Genomic DNA, 16,972 nt, shown 5'->3' with positions numbered 1-16,972 from the left:
CAAGAGAATCAATCGTCGGGCGTTGTTGGGACGCCGTCCGACTCCCTGAAACGACAGACCTGTCCCGGAGCGGCGTTAAAAAGGGTTTCCCGCGCGACGTCGACGCCGTTAGATTGAAATTAAAAGGGGAGCATCGTCGGGTCGGGAATTTTAATATCTGTCGGCGAACTTCATTAGAGAAATCTTGATAGTCAATTTTCCGTTTCGGACGTCCGCGTGACAGCGGGGAACACGATTGAAACGCGGCCCCGCGCCGATTGCAAACCGTCGAGATGGCGGGGACAGGTTGCTCGGCGACGATTGGAAGTTCGCGTGAGAACGATATCCAACTGCGACGCTTTCCGAAAAGGTCAAGTACCGTCGTGTCCAGATAACGTTAAAGGTAACAGGTAACGAAATCGTGGCGCATACGCGCAGTGTGGCTGGCTTAAATATTTAGGGGTGGTTAGAGACGTGCTTGGAAGTATCGTGGAAGTGGAAGTGTCGGGTGTGGAAATTAATTCTGTAGCTTTATATTCAATCACGTATGACTCTAATTTCAGTAGAGATATTTACATTTTGTTACATTGAAATACCAATCTTCCAAGTTCTCGACTTTGATTTCTATGAATCTATCTTTGCAATGACTCCATAGATAACCTACATCTCAACCTGATGGATATTAGGATGTATTTATCTACGTGTTCAAAGTTCAATAATCAACAAATTTTGCTTATTGTTACTTCTGTAACAGATTACAAGTGTACTTTGTAATTATAATCAGTGTAGGGGTATAATAATAAGCAAAGTTTTATGGCTAGTGAAGTTTGTGTAGATGCATTGTAATAGCCATCGGGTTGAGACTTAGATTATGTGTATTGAGAGGTTGAGGACTCGAAGGTTGATACTTTAATGTACCAAAATGTTGAGTAAGTATATCTGCTTAAACTTGAGTCATAAATGATTCGATATAAAGGCAGAAAATTTATTTCTCACCTAATATAATCCACACAAGTAGTATTAATAATTGTGGAATGCCAATCTTCTTACATATAATGCTAGACATGTTAAACTAATAAAGAAAACTGAAAAAGAAAAATATTAAAAGAATAGCTTCAACTTCTCTTTACTAACTACAGTTGAAGATTTCATATTTTCCAAATTAATAACCCAACCATAGCACATGCAATTCTAAGAAATTCTAGGAAACAAATCGTAAAGACGACACAGGTAATGATGTTGAAAAACGGACACAAGAGTGTTTATCGAAATGAAAAACATTAATTTTTTGATTCTTTTGGCAACAGAGGGATACTTAATTTATTAACTCGAGAAATTAAGTTTTCGATTTTGATCAAATTCAAAGATATTATTTGCTGAAACTTGCCCTCGTAGCTTCTGGCAAGTAGAACTGCCTCCGCGATACTTCCACACGTTGAAAAACGTATTACACTGCTCCGTAGCGCGCAGTATGATAAGACCCGAGACGAGGTTACTTATTGCTCGTGGAAAATCAGTGAAACACGATGAATGTAGCTGCAGACTCGCGAGACACGGTTCCACGCCAACCCCGTTTGCGTGTGACAAGATACATGTCAAGCAGAGCTCGTGGGACTCGTTACAGACGACAGAGGTCACAGTGATTCGAGACGGGTCTGACCTGGCATAGACGATATCAAACTAGTCTCATCTGGTACAGGTGATGTCAGACTGATTTTATCTGATATGGATAACGTCAAGTTGGTCTGAACCGGTGCAGTAGTAGACTGTACCAGACTAGTCTGATTTAATATAGTCGTCGACGTGCTGATCTAGCCTGATATACGTTACATCTTATTGGTCGATGTAGACTATATTAAACTGATATGGCTTAATATGGACGGTATCGAACTGATATCACGCTGTGTAAACAATCTCAGATAATATAATCCTATATAAACCACGTCAATTTCGATTGACTCGATGTAATCTGTGACTTGCTAGACACGATACAGATGATACAGGATTCTCCAAACACGATACAAGAAATAGCTAATTTATATAAACGACACCAGACTGTGCTGACGCGATATAAATGATATCAAACTGGTCCAATCGGACGCAAACAATAGCAACTAGCATGGCTGATTTCGAGAGGTCGTATCAGACTTGTTCAACTGATTTGAAATTGATATAATTTTATTTATGTAAACGGTATCAAATTGATGTGGCTCTATACAAACAGTATCAGATTGAAATTATTCTATACAGACGATATCAGATTGATGTGACTCTATATAAACGCTATTAGATTGATCTGACCCGATGCAGATGACATCTAGATTCAATTAACTTGACAACGGTTAACAATAGTCTTATCAGGTCCAACATAAACGATACAGGACACGTCGGACACAATGTGAATAATGTAGAACCTCTCGGATTCGATATCGAAAACATTTAATTCGTGGTAATGCAGACACTCTAGGTGTCGTAGAGCTTCGATAGTCTCAAGGGTACCGAGGATTCCGATATCGCTAATGTCCCATTGCATACTCAGGTGTATAAGGAGTACCGATGGATTCCAGAAGTTCATAGAGTACCAAAGATTCCAGAAAGTCCTGAGGATATCGAGCATGCTAGAGGCTCCTGGGGTCCTTGAAATATCAGGGATCCTTGTGATTAGGGAAGAATCTCGATACCTTTGGAACTGTTGAAACTCTCAGAGCTACTGAGAACCACTGACGCCTTCTACTCTTAGCATTCTACAAGATGAGTATCTCTAGTACCGTTCAGGGTCTTGGTGTTTCAGAAACTTCTGAAACCATAGCAACATTTGAGTAATGATGTTGAAAAGTCAGGGTACATAAATTTCTGGGAGTAGAATGTTATGGGTAAGATGTAATATTATGGCATATCAAGTATAGTGTGTCAGATATGGTTACCTACATTAGCTCTGACGAGAAGGACTTGTATGTCGGATCTGACAAATTCGATAACCACTAACAGAACTATGTTCTTAGAGTCTATTGAATTTTGAAAGCAGCTATAGAGATTTCTACAAATTTCAGGTGGCTTTTCTTGAGTATTTTTAATTCAGTATAGAGTCCTCCTTATAGAGAATCCTGATTTATCTACATCGAGTCTCGCGAGTCTCTAAAAGCTTTTATAATGGTTCCTAATTATCAGACTCGCCCTCATCGTGTCTCACTGATCCAAAGACGCGTGCGAAGCTCGTGAAACTAAAATAAATATTGTCAAGTACCTTCTATGGGAAAATATGACAGCAGTGTAAATGTTTTCTTTGATTACTTATCGAAGGTGCAGAAGCGGAGCTTGATTTTTTGGAATAAAATAGTCGTAACGAAAATAAATTAGCTCGTGTTAGTAACAATTTCAAAGTGACCTACATCATTTTAAGCGGAACTATATATTTTTATCGCGGTTATCTTGACGTATTTCGTAAGTATTAAATGAAACTTAAGTATCGACATTGTAAAAATTTCGCCTTATATGGAAATCTGATTTGGCTTGGCTCGTGGAGGTTTATCTCGTTTTTATGGCTGTCGTTCGTAGGTATAACTCGTAGACGACTGGCTAGAAATGCATGTCATTTATCTCACTGAAAGCGTCGTGAAACGACCGATAAGCTGGTCGCAATAAAAGTATATCACACTTCTTAACAGAGCGAAGGTGACCGCGTAACCTACTTAAATATTTTTATGTGTTAAAGTCGTGTCAAGCGTATCTTAGTTCCTTTAAAAAAAAAACATTGTTATAATAACATTGAAATTATAAAAATTCGCTACCTTGTTTCCAAATTCATAAAACTTCTGCACCTTCGCCAAATTGTCTACGTGTAAGCCAGCCATACTGTACGAAAGGTTATGATTCCAGGCAAACGAAGATTCAGTGCTAGAAATAAGAGTAACGAAGAAATGATAGCGGAGATTCTTTTGATAACGATAGAATCTACTAATTCGCGTTCAGGAAAGTGTCAACGTGATTAAATCCCCCCGAAGAGCGAATTAGGCTCGTTAGGAACCCCGTTACAGGATAGAGACTAAGTTCCACGGCCATTTCTAGAACGTAAGACACGCGTCATCTAACATTAAGCTGCGACAATGCATCCTCGCGTATCCGGTGAAGGCTCTTCGTGGAGCTGGACTTTAACCTCTGATAACTTTTTTTCTTTTCACATGAACTGTGCTGCATTTTATCCTCATTTCCGCGCTATTTTCTTTCACGTAAGTGTGGCCCAACCTCTGTCTCTCTCTACCTCTTTCTTTCTTACTTTCGAACTTTCTTCTACCTGTCTGTCTACTATCTTTCTTTGCCTCTCTATCTATCTCTCTAACTCTTTCTCTATCTATCTATCTCTCTAACTCTATCTCTATCTATCTATCTATCTCTCTGTCTTTCTGTTTGATCACGTTCTGTGACTCTGAGATAAAGCAACGTTCGTAGCGATCCTAGACGAGTCGTTTCTTCTAGCGGCTAGGGTGAACGTCATGCGTACATGCATAAAGTATTTTTTGTACACAACTCGTCGCGAGAATTTGCAATAATCGCGAGCGTAGTGGTCCAAACGTACGTACGATCGCGATGTGTGTATGTATATGTGGGTCACGTATAGGATTTCGTGGACATGAGATGCTACCATTGGTCATGTAAACCGGGTGTAATTAGGCTAGTGCTAGGACTCTCCGATTCCTGCCCGTTGGTGTAGGATGTTCCTCGCGCATGGTCGATTCGAGTTCAATTTATACGCGTATCGAACTTCGGCTGTGCAACTGCAAATCCACTTTGCGAGGAGAATTTGCTGTCAGTGTTTCGTCGATGTCTCCGCTAAGCAGATTGTCTTCTTACCCGGGGCAGCAGTCTTTAACCTTTTCAAGCTCGCGACAGTTCGAAAGGAGATTCGTTGGCTTTCTTAGGCGCGACGCGATTAAACGGGGATTTTTTTTAATTCTACTTGCGCGTTTAGAATTAATTTGAACGGGAGTAGAATTTCTCAATGTGATATCGTGGAGTATTAAATTAACTTTTGGATAGTTTTAATTTTATTTAATATATCGATACTAAATTCAATTTTAAGATGAATTTTATGTGATTTACTATTTAATATTCAATTAAGCTGTGATTTAAATTTATCACTATTTAATGTCGAATGTAGTTCTAATTTAAATTGGACATTATTCAACGTTCAATCAAATTGAAATTTGTAATTTATATCGTTTCATATTAAATTCAATTTCAATACAAATTTGATATCGATCAAATAACATCTCCTGACAAACATTCGTGACTCATGGTTATGAATCATTGTTCTAGGCGAATATTATCACAGACAATGTAGTACTAAAAATTCATGCCATTTCTTGTAAATTTCTCGTCTGATTACTAATTGAAATACTTTAGTTTTTATTAAAATCGAGTTGTTGAAAATTTGTAACCTAGATTCACTTCGATGACGGTGAACTTCTCCCAATGATCTAATGATGACGTAAATGAAACATTTGCAAGGGGGTCCAAAAATATGAATTTTCCATTACCTTGATTACGCACAGACAATAGGCATAGACAATAAAAATTGAACAGCTATTAAACTTCGTATACATGCTAACTTAACAAACTGGTAAGTAAATATTTTTACTTCAAGTAGGGTTAAAAAGAATTTACTATAAAGGCACAGAATTAATTTCTGTCCCTAATGTATTCCAAACCATGACAGATCACGATAACAGCTCCAAATACACGAGATCGACAACCCTGCGACACTGTTTCCGCGTACCTAAATAATCAATTTCCCTTACGCGACTGAAACGTTGTGCGTATTTGCAACGCAAGTATTTTGCAACTTGGGCCGGATGGTGTAGCAGTGCGTAGCGTAGCCGACTACCACGCTGGGAGCCTAGGTTCGAATCCCGGGCATTCGCCCCAATTTTTTAAGATATGACTAATAAATATAAAGTATCGAGAAGCCTATGGCGTAAGATAAAAGTAATGGAAAAAATAATAACACGGGCGAATAGAAAGTAGCTCTGCAAGCACTATAAAACACACAGAAACATTTTCCAACTCGGCGGACATTGGCAGCATCGCGTAAACAGACGGTAAAAGTTGGGGAAAAAAAAATGAGGAACATCCCGAGTCCACGGCGTCAACCCTATAGTGCTTTTTAGCGGATCGATGCTTTTACATCCCTTGCAGAGCGCTCCAATAGTGCGATACCTAGAAAAAACGTGTTCTCTCTTTTTCTATCTATCTATCTATCTATCTATCTCTCTCAAAGTCCCCGATACTTTCAAAAAAAATAGAAGCGAACGAATCGAAGCAAGGATGTTCGTTGAATCCATAGGAAAAGTTACTGTTTTCCGAGGGAGAAATGCCCGAATGAAATTCCCCTCTTCGATCATCCGACAGGAAGTCCTTTCGAAGTGTCGATACGAGAGAAAGATAAAAATCGAGTGAAAAGAACCGGGGCCAACGAAACCTCGAGATCTGCGGGCCGAACGTCCTGCATTCGAGAGACACGAGGAAAAATAGATCCCGGAACATCGAGGAACCGCGTGGTCGGTGCTACTCGCACGCCGCGCGGATCCTCGAGGGCTGCGACGCTGGCTGTGCAACTTTTCTTTCCCCATAAATCGACCAAACGAAATATAGAAATCGAGACGTTCTGCGAATTCGATATTCTCGTCGTGACTTCTGTCTTCCTCGAAATTCTTGCTTCCACGTTGGCATTCCTCGAAGTGGAAGCTGAGATGTACGCGTCGTTCCTTTGTTTTCTCCGAATTAATGTCTCCGAGTTTGGAATTTATTCGGAGGAAATTATAAAATTGAAGAGGTAACGAATCGAATAATACGCGACTACGGTTGTTTAAAAGTAACGTAGACGACGTAAATAAATTCTTGGTAATGATACTTGGAAGAAATTTAGACGCAAGCATGTTATGCAAGGCTATCCATTAGCATTGTATATACGTAGTTTTTGTAGAGAACACGTTTGCTCTGACGTGAATCCTTGGTAGTCTGGCTTAACATGTTTGCCTTTACATATTTTACTTAAATATCTCTCAAGTATAGTTTTCAAGATGTCGACGTTTCGTACAAATTTCTTCTATAATTATTTATTCGTTACAATTAACCTCTTCATTCATATTTATTCATTTTCGAAGAACAGTTAATAATTTATACGAATTAATTCAAATGCAAGTTTGGCTTGCTACGATTGTTCTGTAAATTAACGAACATAAAACGATACACTTTTAGATTATTTAAAATTAGGAAATTCGAAGCAACAAGGAAAGATGTTCGTCTTATTATTTCTTAACCACATATTATTGTAAACTTGAACGTACACACCTTCAACAATTTTAATTTTAATTTCCAGACTCGTTATTCTGAACCTGTGACACTGATAATTATTGTCATTCACGAAGAAGGCAATTATCTATGACTAAAATATAAAACTGAAGAAACTGTTCCAAAGAATTTGCACTGGCAATCGCTAACTAATAACCAATTACTCTACTCCTGACACTTCCCAACTAATTATCATAACTTCTACCTCGAATTCAAAGCACAGACGACGCAACCATTCCATACAACGTCGTTAGCCTCGTGCACCTAACCAATTCCGCAAATTTTTTATCTCGGCTCCACTTCGGGACTGGCTAACCACTTCGGGTCACAAAGTGGCAAAATGTCTATTACTCGTTGGAAGAAGGGAAGTAATTGGTTTGCCTGTGCATGTGCCACGTAGCCTGCACAGCCAGCGTAAGCAGTCGACAAGCGCAACACCATACCCGCACAAACAAACACACACACACACACATACACGAAACAGTTAAAGGATTAGCCTCCTCGTCTGGCTTTTCCCACGCGTTGTTAGCCCCCTCGTTAGAGGAGATTCGAAAGGACGCCAACCGCGATACTGTGCGGTACCAGGCATCGTATTTCGAACGGAGATCCTTGCGAATCTCGCACGCGGCTGAACATCCACCCAGAAGTCCCCCCTTTAAACCCAACCCACCCACCCCACCCCCACCCTCTACCCCTGTTTAATCTGTGTACACAGGATTGCGTATGTAATTAGGTCTCGCAGGCACCAACGCTCCCGGCACGTTATGATCTTGTGTGTAACTATACGCGCGTGATAGATTTGGCGTGATTGGCAGCGTGTTCGAGAGTGTTTGGGCGTCTTGCAAAATGGTGTTTGATTCTGCATGGGACCGACAAAGTCTGAGCCGAATTCGAAGAATGACGAACGACTGGCGGGATCGAGAACGCAGACGCGGAGAGACGGAAATTTAGTCTGGATTTTTTCAGAGACTCTTGGGTTCGAGGAGTATAGTCAGTGGCTCGTTGTGTAGGGGGAGGATAGAGGTGTTGCGAACACTGAAGGAAATTCTAAAATAAAAATCGAGGTATCGGTGGTAAACGGTTTTTCTTTTATCAAATATTAAATGTTGATTATTGGTTAATGTGACGATAGAAATAATTTTGAATTAATCGAGAAGTATAAAATGAAGGATAAAAATATGTTAGTAGTATATATTAATAATAGAGGATTCCTAATATGAAGGATATAGGAATGTTACTTTGTTTATGAAACGTGCATTTTGAAGGCCTTGTTTAATCAGGCCTATAAACAGATGCGTTTGTTGAATAGACGTAGTACAACGTGCCACTGGATATAGTACCAAACTTCAAGGATCTTTTGATCATTTTTTAGCCTTTTCATTGTTGAATTAAGGGGCTACATGCACTCTGGAGCAATTTGTGAATTTATTTAGATGGAAAATTCCTTATTAAAAACTCATTACATAAGCTTCATTTGGAAATTAATAAAGCTAGTTTTGGTCCTACTCGATTCTCTGGGAAAATAGGGAAAATAGTTACCAAAGAATACAGTCGAACATATTTTCAAAAAATCACTTTTTCCTATCCATACTAGCCCTGTAATCAAGAACAGGAAAAGGCTCCATGTAGAATTCATTTCACAATTCATTTCTTTAATAACCATATTAATAAATATATCAAAAATTTAAACGAAGAATGGAGAAATCATGGAATGTTGTCCACATACGTCCAAAAGTTTGTGCATTTGGTACAGTTGAAAGGTTAAACCGCCTCTGCGATTTCGACGAACTAGTTGAGCGCGAATGCTGACACCTCGACTCTCTGCTCGAACGAGTCAATCCCAGATAACGGAATAACCATGAAGAATCAAGTTCGTGCTTTCTGAAAAACCAGAACAAAAAATAAACAGCTGCGAAAACTGATTCGAATTTCAAAAATGTTATTTTATAATTCCGGTCCTTTGAAACCGACATCTCACGAATCCCTTTAATATCGAGGCCTTTTAGATCCTTCCATGAAGGGCTATTATGCTCGAGAGGTCGATTTCCCATTAAAACGACTTACGACGCGTCAAGTCCCTTGATCAAATTTTCAACCCCGGCAGCCGTCAGCTGTGATTTGCCCGTCTCTTGGCGATTTCATTTTCTTTCCACGATTGTCAGCCGATTAACGTAAAAAATAGAAAATTCAACGACCTCGCGAAGGAAAGAAAATCAGAGATAAGTTTTCCTTCGTTCCGCAGGAACTGCCGACGGAAATGCTTTCCGTTGAAACGCAAAATTCTTTGCATCACGAAAATTCAAGATCGCTCGAGAAGCTTCTTTCCAAACCGTCTCGAATCCAAATTAAATAAATATTTGACGTTATTTATTTACTTAAAGAATTCCTTCTTTTCAGAGCGATACACGTCTCGAACACCGAATAATCAGAAAATCATGGCTTTCTCAGTCGAAATCCGTTGGATGTAAGAGACTTTGGAAATTAGCTCTTGAATTGATCGCAGAAGCAGCGAGCCGAGGTTCGAGTTGTGTGTGTGTGTGTTTAAAGAAACCGTTTCCAACCCCATCCACCACTCCCGTTTACTCGACGCTTTCTATGCGCGCATTTTAACGACGCTGTGCAACGCTGAAACCCCCGCAGAAGATGCACGTGTACAAGAAAACGCTGCAGGCAATGATCTACCCGATCTCCTCGACGACACCGCACAAGTTCTTCACCTGGACAGCGACGTCGCCGACCTACTGCTACGAGTGCGAGGGTCTTCTCTGGGGCATTGCTCGACAAGGGGTGAGGTGCACGGAGTGCGGTGTCAAGTGCCACGAAAAGTGCAAAGACCTGCTCAACGCGGACTGTCTGCAAAGTGAGTAGCCATTGTCCACTTTTCTTCACTTTTAACTCACCTGGGTACAGCGAGTCCTCCGGTCACGTGCTTCTTCGGATACATACGTATTTTACAAGTTTTGTATGCGCACTAACGATAATCGATATTCTTTTTAAGCGTTTCACATTTTTGGAAAGTACACGCGAAAGTACACATCGTTTTGCAACGATATAATCACGTTAATCGAGGACTCACTTTCACCCACATGAAGTAGGAAGAATCACGAGGTTTCCAGTTGTCTTCTATATTTTCGGAACAGAAAACAAACATGATCGTAAACTATTTAAATTATAAGAAGATTGATCGAGGGTTTACTTGTGCTTGAACTAGGAATTGACTTTCAAGAAACATCCCCCTGATTTTAAACTTAGTAAACGAATAAGATATTGAAGAATATTAGTCCTTCATTTTTATCAGCTGATGTTCATGCTCGAGCAATGAAAGCAGGAGAACACATCTATTACCGAAGATAAAGAAACAGTAAATTATATAAAATTATTCAACAGAAAGATAATAAACTCGACGATCCGACATTACGGTATGTTGTATTGTACGTTCTTGTATAAATGCATGTTCTTCTAGGGTGAAAATTCGCAGACGGTAGCTGCATACGAAACAGAATGCGGAGACATTAACTCATCGCGAACTATGACGTTGATACGCGAGAAAATTATACCGCGCTTCTCCTCACTTAATTGCCACGTGAAACTCGAGTGCGAAAAACAGGGCGGACTCGAATTTTGCGAATAATCTGCTGTTATCAATTTCATTTTTTAACGAAGAGACTGGTTCCGTGTATCGAATAGGTCACGATATCTATCCAATCCTGATTCGAGTTTCCTTTGCCAATTGTATCCATTGATCATTAGACAAGGAAAAATGTATTTTCTACCTACCTACCAATGACAACAGTTTCATATCTTTAATTCCATCTTTAAATAATATTTTCATCTCATTTCATTCAAAGTGCGCGCAACAATATTTTCATCGTTCAATTTAGAGACAGGCTCTAAGACATGCAGAGTCTGCATAGAGTCAATCCGTCGCGCAGGTAATGCATCTACGAGCCGCGTTACTAATTTCTCGCGCGAACGTGTTTCAAGTCTGTAAAGTTTGGAAACCAATTCCACTTCGGCCGTTTCGAAGATTAATATCACCGAGGAGTCTTATTTGCGCGTGGAAGTATTTGAAAGTTGTACGACTTGAAATACGATTGTGTTTTAACAGTTCTGGAAACTAATTTCTCGGGATATACAGGGCTTTCCTCCTGGCTGAACATTTTCTCTTGACTACAAATCGTTGAAACTAATTCGAGTATTACTCCGGACGATAGCTCGCTTGACGCTGGATTTAATTCTCGATGCGTGTAACCGTTTCGATTGAATTAATACAATGTAATGAATAACTATCGCTAGTTCGTTTCGAATGCAACAAGTTTTCGGTATAATTAACTCGCCGTTCTGCACCCCGGCTGTTACAAAATCAGTGATTGTGTAATAACGACGTCGTTACTCGTGGAATGATGTAACTATTGCGACATAGAGGAACTGTGAATAATACATCAAATCTGCATGAAATATATAAAATACAGTACGAAATAATTAAACGAGAGGAGGAACGAGAGTCTCTACAAAGATATATCGGACATGAAATAATAGAATGAAAGCAAAAAAGGAAAAATTAACATTGTAAATTAACTTGTCTATGAAACCAAGGTACGTGAAGAAATGAAGTATGTATCATGAACAAGTGTCGCACCATGTGTGACATAAAATATTCGTCTAAAATATTCAGTTGGTTTATTTTGTGTAATTTGTACCTGCGTATTTAAAAGCATTTACTGCGTTAATTAAATTAACTGCAAGTGTAGCGTGGGCTGCGGTTTCCCAATTAAATGGTGCTGGCAAGTGTGTAAAGGTCATAGAATAATAACAATTTTGAACAGTATTAAACAGAAAATAATAGATTGTCTGAAGCAGTGATGGTGGAAATATTAATATAGAGGGATTATGGCCTTGATTTCAAATAACAATGAGGAATAATCTTACTGATCCCTATTTCTGTATTTAACAATATCCACATATTAATATTAATATATGCATATGACTCGACACGACTGTAAATTATTATCATTCGTAAGTATTAATACTGAGATTATTTATCCTATAGATTATTGTTATTTGTCAATAATATTTATTTATGTGGTTAACTTCACTACGCTTTATTATCACTACTACTGTTTTATTAACGTAATATGGCTATAAGTACTGATAATATTTTGTATTCATATAAAATATATATAAAAGAATGAAGTAGATAAAAGAAACCTTTTTTACAGCAAAAATAGGATAATATTTTCTCGTTTATACAGTGGCTGTACTTTTTGTTACTTAACATTTAATAATTACTTGACGCGAAAGGTCTTTGTAACCAGAGAGCAACTTCTTTGAACAACGATCGTCTTATTCATTTCTTTCTCCTCGGTGCTTGTAGCAGTTTGCATCATTAAATAATCTACGAAGAGGCTAAGTCTTTATTTTTTGCGACGGTGGGTTGTCGCAAAGGAATATCGCGGTCTAATTAATAGACTGCGCCGTCGTTCAAGGAAATACAAAATTTATAATGAGGGATAGCAAATCATAAAATAAAGAATTGATTCGATCTACACTCAGGTATTAGAAATATATTTAATCCTCGAGCCAAATTATCACACTATCTGCAAATATTTTATAAATTCGTTTATCGATTAAAATTTTATCATCAGTTTTCCTTCGCTCTTTCATATTAGCATAATTTATATGGGCTGCAATAAACAAATTCAGAAGCTAGAAGCAATGTGGGTCGTGAGAATTAAATAACTGCGCACATGAGAGATAAAAGCACATAACTGGAACATATGTTCTTATATAACACTCAACCGAAGCTGAATTTTCAACGAAACAACGAGTGGACATAATCAACGCCGTTATTTGTCGAGAGGTACATTTCACCAGAAATAAATTTTATTTCGTAAAACAGCAGAAATAATTCTACCGAAACAGTGTCGAGGACACTCGAAATACCTCGACTTCAGTCGGAATTTCAATTCATTCCGAACAAACACTTCCCTGTTTGTCTTTTCTCATCTTTCGCCACTTCTTCTCTTCTCCGCAATCTCAACGACTGTACGAATATAGTTTTCACCGATATATTTTCCAGCACGGATTTCAATTCCAATATATACTTTTTCGCAAAAATATGGAATTTTGTAAAATCCTAACTCCTTGATCTAGTACCGGCCACGGCTCCTTGGTGTTGTCCAAACAAATTCTATTTAAAAAAGAGCTCTTCCATTACCCCGCGAGTCCTAGAATTAATAATTATTTGGTAGAGGACTAACTTAGCTAACTAACTTAGCTTAAACTAACTTAGAACTCACGCGACCACGCGACTTCCAAAGTTATTTGCTATTAAATATATATATCGATTATGAATGCAAAATTAAAATAGATGGATATAAAGTTCGTTTATAATTTTAATAAAAAATATTAAATTCTTGTAGCTTTACAAATACGAGCAATGTGAAGCTCGACCACAGCTCCTTCAACGGCTTGCACCTGTAATAAACAGCAATATTGCTAATCCTATTTCCCATTAGAAGATCCTTTGTTGCTCGTGCAATCTTGTGGTAACCTGGGCCAGCGTGGTCTGGACCAACTCTACTTTCCCATCGAGCTTCCCAAGCATGGCCTCATTTGCCACGAAGTGCACGTTTGTGAGCACCAAACACAACGAATTTAACCAACATTCGACGTGGAGCTCCTTCTCAGGTCGAATTGGGACATTTCGAGTACAAAAGCGTTCTGCAATGCACCCAGGGAAAGTGGAAATTGTGTAATCCGAGATAAGTAATGAAAAATATTGGAATTTCTTGGAATTTCGGTCGCACAATAAAAGAGAATCTGGTGTGACGAGAAAGGATCGATTTCAATCGAAGTAACGATGGATTTCGAGATTAAAGCTGGCCTCTAGCGAGCAGTGGAACTTTGATTGGATTATCGAGTATCGCTACAAGTGAAATTACTTTTGTTCCGTTGGAAATGAGAGGAATTGAAAATGGAAAAAATTCCACATAAATAGTGTTTTACGATTAGTTTATCGAGTATCGTTAAAAGTCGGATTACGTTTGTTCTGTCTGAAATGGGACGGTATGGGATGGTATGTTGTCGAGTATCGTTTAAAATGAAATTACTTTTGTTCTATTTGAGTTGTGAGTAATGGAAAAAATTTCGTAGGAATTGTTTTTTACAATTGGGTTACCGAGCATCAATCAAAATTAAATGGAGTAAAGGGTATAAAATCGAAATAGTTGAAAATAAATTGTATTCTACGATTAAATTATCGAAAATCGTTAAATAAACATGATTTTTGTTGTACGTGTATTCAGGAAAATAGAAGATGTCCAAAATTCCGTATAAATTATATTTTTCCCAGAATTCCCATAATAAAACATCTATTAATTAAACTTTAATTTAAACGTTCGTACGAGAATATCGGTAATTAGTTACGCGTCGACGCCGACGTTTAAATTCTTGATGAAATTAATTATTAATCGAGCATCGTAGCGTGTATGACAATTAAACATTGCAATGAAAATTTCACATAAATTATTTATACGGTTTACGTAGCAAAGCCTGTCAGAGTCATTTACTCGACGTTCGCAATGATTTCATATACATTATTTAAACAATTTACGCGACAAACCTGTCAAAAGCATTCACTCGACGTTCGATCCGTCTGCATTCGAAATTAGGCTCGTACAATCGTATCATTTTCCAACAATTCCAACCAAATTACTGTTTGTCGTTTCAAATTTCTAACGCTCTAGTATATTATTAATACACGGAACGGTTGTAGCATCCTGGAATTGCAATTAGTAAATATCAAGGAATATTTCAGAGAAGAATCGAAAAAAAGCAAGTACAGAACGAAAATATAATTAACCTTTAACGTACAGACAGGTACCATACTAAAAACAGATCAATTATTTAAGTATTTATTAAGTACCTTAAGGATTATTCCGTTCCCAAGCTCGTTAGCTGCAAGTCAACAATTAAACCAAGCACAAGTCAGCCACTGTTAATCGTTCAATTCATATAACTACGAGTTCCAAGCCTTCTCCTTTCACAGATCATCTAGATTCGAAGCTACGTCTGCATATTGTTGCAGCTGCAGTGATAAGAAGCACCTGGAAACCTAATTCCTTTTTTTATACACCTTGCTACTCTTCAACGTTTAACTGCACGCGAAGTATTCTCACTAGGTGCCTATCTCGAAGTCAAGCAAATTTAGAACGCTAGACTTTCGACTCTCGCGTTAACGGTTCCCTTTCATTTTAGCCAATTTAAGTGGCTCATTCGCGAGTGAAATAATTGCGCGGAGAAAGAGAACACTCGTTCCAAGCTGAATGTTTCATTTTCTTCATTAGAGGCCTCTGTCGGTTCACGAGCAGGCTGAACCGTATAACGTGGCTCGAGCCGAGCATTCACCCGGCGTTTGTTTCATTTTCCCAGGGGCGGCTGAGAAAAGCTCGAAGCACGGGGCCGAGGATAAGGCGAACAGCATAATCACAGCCATGAAGGACAGAATGAAGCAGAGGGAGCGGGAAAAGCCGGAGATTTTCGAGCTGATCCGGTGAGTCCTTCTTAGCTTATCTCTGCCTTCTTTCTTCCTTCTTCTTCTGTCGCAGCACAGCCGACGCGACGGAAAGCGCCGTCGATCGTCGGCAACGCACGATTTTCAGGGAAGAAAAAAAGTCGATCGACAGCGGTCCATCCGACGGGATCGACGATGATCCGTCTGTCGCCATTCCTCGCCAATTTTACCCGTCCACGGTTCGCTCAACTTCGAAATATGTATGCAGGAGGGTACAATGTAAAACACTCTGGGTCAATTCTTCGAGAAAATAGAAGTCGAAAAGTCCTTTTGCATTTTGCAATTTGGAAGCAATGGAATATAGGATCATATAAACACTCGATCGGTACTTTTAATCCTTATTTTATTTATTTATGAAAGCTTGGAAGAAGCTATATTCTATAAACGAAAAATATAGACAAGAAAATAACAGAAAGAAGCCTACAATACGTGTATAATGAAAGATACACAAGTCTGAATATAGTTAAAGACCTATCGTTTTTGGACAAAGCTCAGTCTTTCATTTAAGATATTTTTGCATTTACTAAATAATATTATTCCAACAAGAAGCTTCGTTGCTGAGATATAAGCAGTTAATACCATTGGCACTCTCGATGCTCAATATCCCCTTAATTTTACTATATAGAGTAATAATAAAAATATGAAACCTCCTAAGATCAATTATTCATGTGCATAGGAATCAAAAAGTCCTTTACCGTTTTTCAATCGGAGCATTCGTTACCGAGATAGAAGGGATTAAAGTTTACCATTGGAACGCTCGATGCCCAATATCCCCTTAATTTTACTATATAGAATAATAATAAAAATTTAAAACCTCCTAAGATCAATTATTCATGTGCATAGGAATCAAAAAGTCCTTTACCGTTTTTCAATCCGATCATTCGTTAGCGAGATGTAGGCGATTGAAGTTTATCATGTTTGGGACTCTCGATGCGGCCCGCTCGAAGCTGGGGTTTGTTTACTTCTGGGTGCGCGCGCGACTCCCGCTCGTGACTTGCGCGCGCGCGCACGCGGTCACGAGACTTACAGGGTTCAGCGCTCGCGTCACGCAGTACAGGGTTCAGCGCTCGC

The 16,972-nt window shown here is 38.7% G+C and overlaps 1 protein-coding gene across 1 annotated transcript in view; it reads left to right on the top strand.

Moving 5' to 3' along the window:
* LOC128875020 (uncharacterized) overlaps positions 1–16,972 on the top strand; it is a 225,830-nt gene that overhangs the window by 160,502 nt on the left and 48,356 nt on the right. Inside the window, exons 7-8 of the mRNA XM_054120303.1 lie at positions 9,967–10,186; positions 15,760–15,880. Of these exons, the coding sequence (XP_053976278.1) occupies positions 9,967–10,186; positions 15,760–15,880 (341 nt within the window). The remainder of the gene's footprint in view (positions 1–9,966; positions 10,187–15,759; positions 15,881–16,972) is intronic.

The sequence above is a fragment of the Hylaeus volcanicus genome, chromosome 4, assembly GCF_026283585.1.
Source record: "Hylaeus volcanicus isolate JK05 chromosome 4, UHH_iyHylVolc1.0_haploid, whole genome shotgun sequence".
Lineage (NCBI taxonomy): Eukaryota > Metazoa > Arthropoda > Insecta > Hymenoptera > Colletidae > Hylaeus > Hylaeus volcanicus.
Note: the sequence above shows the minus strand (reverse complement) of the source record. Positions and strands in the feature narration are given on the sequence as shown.